The 13553-nt window shown below is 36.0% G+C and overlaps 1 protein-coding gene across 1 annotated transcript; it reads left to right on the top strand.

Moving 5' to 3' along the window:
- Positions 1-10319: 10319 nt before the first annotated feature.
- Positions 10320-11052, top strand: LOC118750476 (cullin-3-A-like). The gene is made up of 3 exons (XM_036485190.1): positions 10320-10477; positions 10534-10757; positions 10810-11052. Exons 1-3 carry the CDS (start codon positions 10403-10405, stop codon positions 10898-10900), a joined length of 390 nt encoding a protein of 129 aa, XP_036341083.1. The 5' UTR covers positions 10320-10402; the 3' UTR covers positions 10901-11052.
- The last annotated feature ends 2501 nt before the right edge of the window (positions 11053-13553 follow it).

Here is a 13553-nt window from a genome sequence, read left to right as displayed (position 1 = left end):
GCTCGCTTATATGCATAAACAGCCTTTATTTGCATTAACTCATGCTTTTTCCTCTTTCAAATTCGCATAAGCAGCCGAACAAATGCACGAAATTTTCGGGAATTAACTCGGATCAGGGGAATTTTCTATGACAGCACTGGTAGAAACGGTCAGCGGTAGCCGAGTAGTGAGAGTTGCGTGCTACAAGTCTGTTGGTGCCAGGTTCGATCCTCAGTTGGAGCGATTGCCAAAAAATTATTATTTTTCATTTTATTTTATTTATTTTTTAATTTGATTTGATTTATATATTTAATTTTACTCTTTAATTTTAATTTTGCTTTCTTCTAACTACATACTGGCATATGTAGTACCTAACAAATTATTCTTAAAATGATCTCCTATTTCACGCAACTCAGCTAAGGTTTCAAGAGAGAGTTCATGACGCTTCTTCCAGTTAAAGGGATTATTAGTGAAATTTTCTAACTACTTGCACTTGGAAAATTCGGAAATTTTTTGATTCGCATGAATGCGATAGAAAAAAAAAACAAATCTACTATGGGAATTTAGTTTTTCCCGATTTTAAGAGTGATTACTCCTAAATCGTATTTTAGTAGTCGGAACAGTGACCAGCGTAGCTGCCGCACGCTCTCGCTTTGTATATATATATTCGCATTCTCTTTCGCAACCGCTGAGCTTCCGCATTAATTTTAACATTCGCATTCGTAGTAATCAATGCGGAGCTTTTGCGAATGCGAATGTAATGCAAGGGCACCGATAAAACGTATATCTGGCAAACAAAATGACAAATCGTAACCAATATTTTTTGCCTGTGGTCGTTGGAGTATTTGTGTAACAAAACTGGTCAAATGTCATATTTATCAACTTTGATAAAAATGTCTTTAAACTTATTATTTCTTAAGCTATATAATCGAGCAGTTATACAAGTTCCCACTTCTACTTGACCTTTGACGTACGTCAAAGAGAACATAGTCCTTTTAATATTATATATTTTTTGTTTTCTCTTCTTTAAATACCTGCATTTCTTTCTTTATTATGATTTTTTTTGACCAATCTTAAAAAAAACTACTAGTCATAAAAGAAGAAAGTGTGCACTGTAATTTAAAACCCAATTGTCGTGATTTGCTCCTGTTGTTACATATCACATAACAAACATCGTCGCTGAAATGCAGAAAGTCGTAACTAATAAAAAATTCAAAATTCCGTTTTTGATTGATATGATGGATTTCATCGAATTTCAACTACCCCATCAGTTATGGTATTGTTACGTCTTTTTGCATTTCAGGTGACGATATATTCGTTTCAATCATTTCAAATGTGGCTCTTTGGGGAATTTATTTTAAGTAAAAATTTTAAAAACAGTAATTTTGATACAAAGCTCAATAAAAATATTAAAAATAAAATGTTAACAAGCCACAATAACATTGACAAATACAACAGTAATTTTGTTTTGCTTGTCGGGCAATATTTTTTCTTTGATAAATATGTACATTGGATCCTTGCCTAAAGGCCTCTGTGGTAAAACTCTTCCGCTACGTCTCCCTTCTTTGCTATTTAAAGTGAAAGATTAAGCTCCTACAATAGGGATTTCCAGCAGAAATCTTCAACAGTTAGCTATAAAGAGAATCAATGCTGAAATATTTAAAAAGCTATAGGGAAGAATTACGTATTTATATGAAACCCTCATCATTCGTGATTCCAATAATTCAAATGATTATAAAAAAACTGGGTGCTTTTTTAAAAAAATAACAATATTCTGATCCGATTCGGCTGTCAGTCAGTATCTTAGAAATAGAATTTTGTTCAAATCTTCATTCCTGGAAAATAGTAATTTATTTTCCATATCCACCTATCTAGCTCGCTATATGCACAACTCTTCAAACCAGTCGCAAAAGACCCATTAAAAAAGAATTACAAAAACTAAAATCGAAAAACGCTGATGACGTTACAAGTTCCCCAAATTCTGAAACTGCTAAAGGAATGAGAATGAAGCTTCAAACACAGCTTCAGAAAAACCTGACACATCTGGTTTGGTTTGTAAGCGCTGTTTTAACAACGATCTCACCGTTATACTAGATTTTTCAAGTGAATATGAAAGTCAGGAGGATATATCCGACATTTGCAGCCCCGATGCAATTCTCATTACTTTTTATTAAATAAAATTTTCAATTTTTAAATTCAAGTACTAAGTAAAATATCCATTATTAACACATACTAACTTTTAAATTTTACTTACCTGGTTATTTCTTAAAAATACTTGAAATCCGCATTCGCATTCGCCACATCCCTAGTACGTATATGCAATGTTTGCCCTCTTTCTGCTCACTCTCAACGATTCCATAAAAAACGGAATGTTACTAACATGTTACTATCTTGACCAGTGTTGCCGCGAATAATTTTTAGTGGTAGCCAAATTCCTTTAACAAAAGGGCTAAAAAAGAGCTAAAAAATGTCGTTGTGGCTAAAAATGGTAGCTAAAATTTTTTACTTACATATACATATGCAAGTATGCACGCAAACATTTTCAATAAGTAATGGTATAGAAAAACAATGAACTCTGAAAAAAGGCAAATATTTTATCCAACCAAAAACCTTTTTGTATAAAAGGGGAAATATACGACACCATCTTGCTGGCTCCATCAAGTGATTGTACCATCAGGCCCGAAACATATAACTTACCAGCATGCTGGTACAATATTTATTTCTTTACAAATGAGGTTGAGGAAAGATCGAAATGATTAGATCCGAAATTTGATAATTTTTCTACCATTTTGTTAAAAGATTGTTTTTTTTTTAATTCACAACTGCAATATCGTGAACTTAATCTTCCACAAACACGGCTTTGACTCATATTGCGCAAGAAATTTCCGCCAAAATACTTTTTACTTATAAAACGACAACAGCAGCTGGTACAATCACACCCAAGAACATACACGGTCAAACGAATTGATGGGCCATTTAACAAATTAAGCATATTAGGGGCAGTAAATTTATATATTTTAAACTATAGTTAAATCGTTAATAGATAAGTTAAGAGCCTTAACACTTTTACAGTATGTATGTATAAAAACGTAAGGAACATACAATACATATAGATAAATATGTATATATCTGTGTTCGTATGGAAAAGTAGCTTATGTCGAAAGGCCGACTTTAGTATAATGCGGCATTCCCTTTATTTTTTAAACGACAAGGAATTTTTTGATGAGACTTAATAGGAATATTGACTTGCTATTATCGGAACTATTTCTTGCACGTTTATTTGCCAGAAGGTGTTTAACGGCTTAGCGCCCGTAAGTCATTCGCAATTGTATGCTGCGAATTCCGATTTATACTAAAGCCAGCCTTTCGACATAAGCTACTTTTCCATACGAACACAGATATATCAGTCTTTCTTAGTTTAAAAATTCGTTTCGTACATAAATGAAAAAAATGAGATCAAATTAAGCATATAAAACTTTTTCGTGCCAAGTATAATTAAATTCTCCAAAGGGCTAAAAAAATGGCTAGGGGAAATTTTAAATTTATGTGGCCAAAACAAGTATGTGGCAGCTAAATCTAGCCACCAAAGGGCTAAAACGGCAACACTGATCTTGACGATGCCGACGATGCGGCGATTCTGCGATGCTAAATTTACAGTTAAGTAGCGTGTACTCGCCGCATCGGCATCGCCGGTTATTAACATGTTACCTTTTTATGTAATCGTGGAGTTCTCTAGTTCGTATGGAATAGTAGCTTATGTCGGCAAGCTGGCTTTTGTATAATGCAGCATTGCCTTCATTCTTTAAACGACAAGAAATTTTTTGATGAGACTTAATAAGAATATTGACTTGCTAGTATCGGAACTATTTATGCGCGTTTATTTGTCAAAAGTTTTTCAACGGCTTGGTGCCAGTGGGCCATTTGCAATCGTGTGCTGCGAATGCCGCATTATACTAAAGCCAAACTCCACTCAATTTCCATTTTCTACCATTTGGTCCATTTTTTGGACTGGAAAAGGAATTGGAAACGACAACCGTGGTCGGCATACTAGCACATTCAAACGATTCAATAAGTGGGACTGTGTCCCACACAGTCTGTGTGCATTGCTCAGAGAGCGCTCAGCATTATTTAGGGGTGGCTCACAAGCATGAATATGTTCCGGTCTCAAACCAAATCATGGTTGCCTCAACTAAGATTATGGTAACTATGACTAAACCATGTGTTGAAAGAAAGCTTATCTGCATTAGCTGAGCTTAATAATATCCATTTATGAACCATACGTTAAATTGAATGGAATTTGTAGAAATATGCTTCAATTGTTAATACAGGGATAAAAATGAGCCGATTGGTACCCCTCCTGACAGTTTGGACCGCTTCCTTCAACTAGAGAATTACCGAGTTACTTTATGTACATATGCACACCAGCTGTGCACTAGGTAAACATTACACAAAAAATTATCAAAGGTGCAATAATGCCATAATGGCTTTATTTCACTTTCACAGTGAGAAATAAGACCATACGCAAAAAATTTCTTTATTCCTCAATGTAAAGTGAAATAAAGCCATATGGCGTTATTTTCTATGGCTTTATTGCACGGCATCGCTTTGAACAGCTGAGCCGGTATACCGTCGGCCCCGGGGGCCTTGTTGTTCTTAAGCCGCTTTATTGTTCTTCTCACCTCGTCTTGGTCGAGTTGAGGGACGTGAGCTTAGTCCCTATACATTGGTTCGGGTTCTCCTTCATCAAACCAGCCACATGTGTCGCCATTCAAAAGCGTTGAGAAGTGTTCCCTCCATATCTCAAGTGTACTCTGTACATGTGTTACCAGATTTACATCTTCATCTTTGCAGGAGCTAGCCTCGGTCTTAAAACCATTTCATTGTTGCCTTATTTTCTGATTGAATTTTCGACCTGCATTCCTGTCTGCCAGCATCTCAAGCTCTTCGCACTCACGCCTTTCTGCCTTTCTTTTCTTTCTCTTGAAAAGGCGTCTCTCTTCCCTCCTTTTCTCCCGGTATAGCTCAGTTTTCGCGCGTGTCGCCATTGGCTGCAGGGTAGCTTTGTATGCTGCGTATTTTTCTGCAGCAGCCGCGCGGCACTCTTCGTCATACCAGTTGTTTCTGCGCGGTTGGTAGGAACTAATAAACTTCCGCAGCGGTACGAAGGGTTTGGGAGATAGAGTCCCACTGCTCATATATGTCCAGGCGAGGAGTTGCTTGATTAAGCAGGATTGAGAGTCGGTTGCTAGATTTTTCGGCTGTCCGTTGTGACTGCAGCTTTGCGAAGTGTAACTTTCGCCGCGTTACCTGACGCACGTTTTTTATTGCACAGAGCCGCATGCGGACCTTAGCTGCAACAAGGTAGTGATCCGAGTCGATGTTGGCACCTCGGATAGAGCGCACGTCAAGAACGCTCGAAGTGTATCTTCCATCTATCTCAACATGATCGATTTGGTTCTTTGTTCTTTGATCAGGGGACTGCCACTATTTACACTAGTAACTATTTTTGTAAATATGTATGTATTTTTCATGCATAATATATGCAAATAAAAGAAGTAAGTAAACACAACAACCATCGAGTAAATTTATATTTGTGCCAAACTGCAACTTTTGTCCAATAATGAACGATTAGCTGATTCATGTCTACAGTAAGTTCACAAAATTAATTGAAGACTTGTATCAACCAAAGCACTGTTTATATTTGCTCAACAATGATTTGATTCAATCAAAAATATTGCCCAATCAAGATAGTGGCTTTGTAATTATAAACAAATATATATTTGTCCCAGCTAGAAGTTTCAAGCATAGTTCCCAACTTGGTGTTTTAAGCACTAGATTTAGTGCTTTTTGAGAATTAAAACGAAAAAAAAAAATGCTTTAGTGCCTAGTGCCTTTTTTAGAGCTTTTTTCTGAACTCAAATTTCTCATAGATAGTTAAAACATAAAATTATTTCAAATATTTAAAGCTGTGGCGACACTGAATTAACAAGAATCTACAAATTTGAAAAATTTGTGTTCGTTTCTTAAAATGTCACACTCTTGTAAGGCAAAAGACGGACATTTTCTGACCTGTGAAGCTTTACCCGGGGCGATGGTTGCCCTGAAAATCAGATGGCTGTTTAAAACGACAACATTGTGAAATGCGTGAGCTAGACAAGGACAAGAAGCAAAACCATGCCATCTTACAGGGTTGAGAGTAACATCAAACACATTTTGTACCGGGAAGGGCAACAATTTTTGGAAGAAACGAAATCACCATAAATTAAGTATTTCTTTTATAGTTATTTGTACATATTTTGATTGATTACACAGTTCGGCAAATTTTTGACTTTTTTACCACCTGAGTAAAACACATCGTATGTTGTAGATATTTTGGTGCTGAATCCAAATGTGGCCGCAGAATTGCTCCAGCACGTGAGATATCCTAACCTAAAAGTGTCAAAACACGGTTTTTTGCGATATTTGAGATTAAATTATGAAAACAACAATTTTTTCTACTTAGGGCATCATTTAGTATTACTCTTCCCCTATGAAATTAATTTTAGTTACGATTAGATTTTTCTTTCTCGAGATATGTATACCAGTTTTATTGTGCAGTACTTCGGTATTATTTCGTAAGCATGAGTAATCATGGCATGTGTAGAGGCTGTTCAATCGTTATGAAATCGAAAAAGTTTTTTGTATTGATTTATACTTGTAAATATTGTTTATTTTTTTACTCTTGTTAAATACAAACTGTTAGGAAAAAGTATCCTTTGATTCAAAAAAATGTAGGGCTTCTAGTGTTGTAAAACGCTTTTTTTCAAGTTTTGGTGCTTTTTGAAACTCAAAAGTTGGTAACACTGGTCTCAAGTAAATTGAAGACTTTTGCGAACTAGATACTTATTTCGCCATATCCAACTATGCTTCTTGGTCACTATAACCACACCTTGGTAATTATAATTAAACCTTTTTCTGGGTGTAACTAACAAATGTGTGGGGAGTACCTGCAAGAGAAGTTTACGCTGATAACTGTCATTTTGAAAGCGTTAACTTTCTAAAATTATCGATTTTGCCAGAGTGGCATAAACTGGATGCTGCTTTACTGAAGACATTAGGGGTATTCTCGAAATCTTGTAAAGCCGCTGCACGTAGCATGTATTACACGGATTGCATAACTTGCAAACACACAACAACGAAATATATGGGAAACAATATTTCCTATCGCTGCAAAATATGAAAGGTCGAATATTTTTCAAAAAAGCATAACAAAATAAATGCGATCCTGTGCTAGTTGTTCTGTTGTTGGAATTGCTACATGTTTCTTTCATTCCTCTAATCTCGCTCATTCGCTCGTTTTTGCTGTACCTTGTTATTGTATTTGATACAGAATTCCTGCCTATGCATGCTACCACTTTGCAATGGGGTGCTCTTGTACTCTTCCAAATTTGGAATAGTCAGGCCTATCATCAATTCCGTCGTGATCACGAAATTCTCCCGCAAATTCGAAATTCGTGAGAATGGTATCACTGAATTATTAAACCAAAACATAAACAAATAAACCAAAGGCGGCACTAACTATGAATGCGTCGGAACTGCTGATAGCATTTCTCCCGAATTCGTGACGGGAGATTTTTTCACGATGGAAGTTCACTCGGAATCTGTGATAGGCCTGAATATTTTTTTCATTTCGTGCAATCCCTGCATCGTGGAAGACTTCCAGAATACACCTATTGTAACTAAGTATGAGAGAGCCCATATTGAAGTTTATTAAAATCAAGGGAGCACAAATAGAGTATTAATATGATATATTTGTACGTTTTACTCATTGTACTCAATCCAGTACAAAAGTGTTTAAAACAGCCTTCACAATGAAGATAAGTAAAACTTTCAAAACACGTGGCAACCATATTATAAATATTTTTGAGTTAGGGATCTTTAAAATACCTTCCATTTGATGCCCATATTATGATGTTTTAATTAAGTTGTAACTAATTTCGAATAGGTGGCAACCTTATAAGAGTCTTATCGGAGATAATGCCTATTCAGATAACCTTAAAATCCAAAACATTATCCGTGTACAAAATTTCATCAAAATCGTTAGAACCGTTTCCGAGAACCCTATGGATATATATAATATGTATATGGGAGGTTCCATGTGAAACTGAACCTCAGAGCACAAAGCTTTTTCTTTATAAAACTAACAAATGTGTGGATAAGAAATGAATACAAATCTTGAACCAACCAAAAAAATAACAAATTTAAGCTTTAAATGCATTTTTATTGTCTTTTTTTACGTTTTAAAATCAAGTTATAAGTAAATTGTTTGAATAGGTTGAAAGTAGGTTGTGTTGAAAGTACTGCCAAATAATCTGTGATTCTTAATTCAAGCGTTTGGTAAGAAAAATATGTTTAATAAAATTGTATTATATATTAAATTGTGTGAGTGCTTTATCTATATTCAGCCTCATTGCGTAAGTAGTAAATTAGGCTAAATTGTACGACTCGACAACATTGGCATTGTCTACTGTCGTGCTGAAATAAGTAAGCGACGAAAATCGCCGAAAACTATACAGTGCTGCCAAATTTTTCCGTTTTAATACACTAGTCGAGTGGAAATTTTAGGCAATGGCGTGAGATTTTCGATACGATTCGACTATCGAAAAACGACTTGCATTCGACACGACTGTCGCAATGAGGGTGATTATAAGTTATTATTAAGCAGTATTGGTCTTGTGTTTCGTGCTCGTGTTACATAATGTTAGAAATTCATTGCAAATATTTACCACAATTGCATTGTCGTTTCCACGTAGTTAGATAAGAATAATTCAACAGTCAAGCACATTCCACCCTTGACAGCTACGGGTGGTACAGTTGCCAGAGGTAGGTTTACAGGGCTGGTAAGCTTTATTTGTTTGTTGAGGTGGTCGCAGGGGAGAAGGGCGGAAGCGCGGACTCGCCCATTACCTGTATACCCTTGTGGTGAGCTGATCAAGTTAAGTGACATTTTGACCAGTTTTGGTTTTTTCTTTTGTTTGTTTAATGTTCTTAGATTTTTTTTTTATAACCAGAACCACATAAATCCACATTTCAAACTTCGTACAAAAATTATAAATTTCAACAAAGTTTAACAGTTGCACCCAAAAATTTTAAACTTTTCGTTCATAATTTTTAGAAAAATTCTAGGTATGCAGTTTTATAGCGTATTAAATTTAAATAAGTAAAAGTGAAAAGGCGCTAGGAGAGCGCGTTGATTTGTAATATTTTTTTTTGGCTGACGGTGCCTACTTGGCTTCTTATTTTTTTTAATAACTAATCTTTAATATGGTCCACACTAAAAGCTCCATTTCATATAAAAATTCATGTGGTGTCCCACCCGTGACAGAGGAATTTCGGATTTTTTTTATAATAAAGCCATAATTTTTGTTGTAGTTTTTGCTTTGTTTGCATTCGTGGTTCTATGTTTTATTATAAGACAACAAGTTCACACAGAAAAGTGAAATAAATTCGCAGAGTTTTCGTAAAATATATCTGCTCCCAAAAGCAGGTTCTTTTTTTTTGTCCCACCCGTGACAGAAGAAATAACTCAGATTTTTTCCGTATAAAAGTAAGCTGGCATTTTTTTTCGTATCTTGTAATAACTTATATAATAGTGGATTAGTGTAGCTTTATCAAAATGTAGAATTGTTCAGTACTTAATACTTAAATTTAAACAAGAAACACCAATTTTTTCTATTCAAATGTCCCACCCGTGACGGTGGAGTCGCCCATATACAAGAATTGCTCGTTTAATGTAACAAGATAATAATATTTTAATTTAAAAGAAGTAAAAAGAAATCTAAAAATTACTTTTTTTCAGAATTATAAATCCAAGAACACAGCTTAACAAAATTTGGTTGTGTTTTATCACAAAAACTGGTCCGGCCTATAGATTTTTCATGCTTATTTGAAGTGCATTTAAAAAATTTTTTTAGCGCGTCCAGTTTTTGAGAAAAAAACTGTTGAAGTGTCGAAACATGGCAAGTTAAAAAAAAATAATTAAAAACATATTTTAGACGTAGTTTTTCCGAAGAAAAAACCACGTATTAATGAAAATCAAATTCGTCTGATGGATTCTTCCTCATGTCGATGGATTGAGTAGAAGGGGCGAAAAGTTAAACTAAAAAAAAACTTAGTAAAAAACAAAGTAGTTACGGATCAGCGGGCTTGTTTCGTTCTTGGCTAATTGCACATTATGGATTGCTCGCAGGCAACTATGCTTGTGCGTATTATTTAATTGATTCCGTTATTGAGTTAGCAGACTATATGCATTCTGAATACCCTTCTTAATGTAATTAATAACAAAAAAATATTTTTTTTCAAATCAGGTACCGCATACATAAATGCTGTTTTTTATGGTCGTAAAGCAGACAGTGATAAAGATAAAGATGGTCCCAGTTCAAGTATGTCGTCCAGCTCAAATGGCTGCACGGTGCCAACAAATACCCGCAAACATATTCTGCAAGTCTCAACGTATCAGGTTTATATATTAAAAACGTACAGCTACAAATTCAATTTATATAATAACATTTTCAGATGTGTGTTTTAATGCTTTTTAATAATCGTGATGTATTAACATATGAGGACATACAACAAGAGACAGATATCCCTGAACGGGAATTGGTGCGTGCACTTCAGTCTTTGTCTATGGGAAAACCAGCGCAGCGACTTCTGGTACGGAACTCAAAAACGAAGACAAAAGATATCGATCCAACAGATGAGTTTTATGTAAATGATGCATTCATTTCTAAGTTCCATAGGTAAGAATGTTAATTCTTATTTTTGTGAGTCTTTATATATGTTTGCATGTAGGTCTGGACCACAAATATTGCAGTTGGGTCTGAAAATTTCTGAATTACCATCACTTTCAATGTCCAGCACAAACAACCGATATTACGATTAAAATATTAAAGCTTCTGAAGAACCAGTTCAGTAGCTTAAGGTATTCCGCCCATTACGCGCATATTCAGAGTAGTTTCTGCACATTTGCGCGTAATCGAGAAATCCATCGTTGTTACGGGACAAATCCCCAGTAGATAATTTCAGGAGTTAAAAGCCTTTCCGAAAGGCCTTCGGGAGTCAAGAGGCCTTCCACTCTGCATTCCTTTCTATTTTGTATGGAGTGGCACAAATTGAAGGGCTTCTTCTTTCGCTACCCATGGAAGGCATTCCAGAAGGGCATTTATAGGACGTACTTCGGAAGGACTTTTGGAGGAGTTATTTTAAAGTTGCTTCTTTAATTTATAAAAATCATACATCTTTGAAGTATTTGCCTAAGGTGTATATCAAGTATCTGTTATTGCAACTTAAAACTTATTTAGGCCCCTATTGCGAGTGCCGAATAGAAATTTGTCGATCGAGTCGATTATCTTTTATTTTGATATTGTGTAACTTGATCGATAAAAATTTGTATTATTGTGAATGGTTGACTGAATTGTAAACAGCTGTTTGTTTGTTTACATTTGTTTATTTAGTGTTTCATTTACATCATCTATAAAATAATTGCTTTTATTATAAAATTAAAAAAATGGATACAGTGGGAATATGGTTTAGTGACGAGGAAGATGCTGTGGAAGCAAATAGATTAGTAGAGTTGGCTGAAGCAAGGAGGAGCGAGATTCGTCGAATCCCTTGGAGTTGGAACATGAAGTGTATGTACACATGTGAATTTTATGAATAGTAGTTGCGTTCCGGATGCTTCACGGTTTGTAGGTTTTACAGGATTTGCAGGAAAAGCTGCTTTCGTCTGTTTTATGGAAGGTGGCCACCTGGAACAGCTTCTTGTAAAAACCTGCAAATCGTGAAGTATCTGGAACGCAACTACACCTTTTCTAATAGTACTTCAGAAAGCGTCAAATATATTTCAGAAACCATCAAATGTACTTCAGATTAGTCAAACGTACTTCAGAAACCGTTAATAGGACTTCAGATTAGTCAATTACACTTCAGAAACCGTAAAATATACTTCACCCAAGTCAATTGTACTTCAGAAACCAAAAAATGTACTTCAGATTAGTCATATGTACTTCAGAATCCGTTAAATGGATTTCAGACTAGTCAATTGTACGTCAGAAACCATAAAATGTACTTCAGATTAGTCAATTGTATTTCAAAAACCGAAAAATGTACTTCAGAAACCGATAAATGTACTTCAGAAACCACTTTTGTAAATGTACTTCAGGTGTTAAAGTAGTGCTCTACAATCGATTTAGCATTACAGTTCACTTCTTCCAATGAAGGGACTTTGCCCCAAATCCTTCTCTTTTGAGAATAATAATAACACTGTGAGACAAATGGTCAGTGATCGGGAAGGGTTCAAACTACCGGGGAAAGTTATATCGGTAAAAAAGAAGTTATACGTGTCCCGGCGTTTCGCTGGGTCACGTCTAGGAATCGAGATATATATATAACTATCATATAGGGGAAATTGTCATCTTTGGTGGTCTTTTTTTGACATAACTCGAGAACCACTAGTCCGATTTTGCTCAAACAAATTAAAAAAAATTAAAAATTACAGTTCCTTTAATCTGTTCATATAACGTTTTTCTATATAATCAACAATTTTAAAAAAATTTAATATTTTAGGCAAAAAATATTTTTTTTTCTTCATACATTTATTTTTACCGGCAAAACTGTTGATTATATAGAAAAACGCTATATGAACAGATTAAAGGAATTGTAATTTTTAATTTTTTTAAATTTACTTGACTTAATTTGAGCAAAATCGGACTAGTGGTTCTCGAGTTATGTCAAAAAAAGACCGCCAAAGGTGACAATTTCCCTTATATGATAGTTATATGTATATATATCTCGATTCCTAGACGTGACCCAGCGAAACGCCGGGACACGTATAACTTGTTTTTGACCGATATAACATTTCCCGTTGGTTTCATCCCATCCCGGTTGGAAAAAGCGGAAAGCCCAAGCCAGGGCCAGCGCCAGGTGAACCCTTGGTCAATAAGGGCGAAGCGACCAGCCGCAAAAAAAAGAAGAGGGTGAGAAAAAAGAAGAGTCTCGCCAAATTAATCATTAAGCCAGCTGAAGGCAAAACCTATGCAGAGGTGCTGGGAACGATACGTGGTAAGCTCCAACCCGAGAAGACGGAGACCGTAATTCGATCTGTTCGGAAAACCCGCGAAGGCGGCGTGCTCATCGAAATGGAGCGCTGTGGCGACCACTCAGCATTTAAGGAAAATGTGTGCACTGCCATTGTCCAGCTTGGAGACGCCCGTATTCTCACTAGACGTTTACGTCTAGAAGTTCTGGGCAGGGACTGCCTAACCACGGCCCCAGAAGTGGAGAACGCTATACGCGGGGAGTTAGGAGACAAGATGAATGGCCAACTTCGCGTCTCTCTCCTCGCTGTAAACTCGCGAGAACAAAGAATGGCTGTGGTGGAAATCGACGAACTGCCAGGCCGGACTCTTATTGAAAAGGGGAAGCTGCGAGTAGGTTGGATTATCTGCCGCGTCCGAGAGCGCGCGGATGTCCAAAGGTGTTTCCGCTGTTTGGGGTATGGCCACAAAAAGGCGGCATGCTAAGGCCCAGACAGAAGC

This window comes from Rhagoletis pomonella, unplaced genomic scaffold (genome assembly GCF_013731165.1).
Source record: "Rhagoletis pomonella isolate Grant_MI unplaced genomic scaffold, Rhpom_1.0 Rhpom_scaffold_00257, whole genome shotgun sequence".
Classification (NCBI taxonomy): domain Eukaryota; kingdom Metazoa; phylum Arthropoda; class Insecta; order Diptera; family Tephritidae; genus Rhagoletis; species Rhagoletis pomonella.
This window is presented reverse-complemented; position numbering and strand designations above follow the sequence as displayed.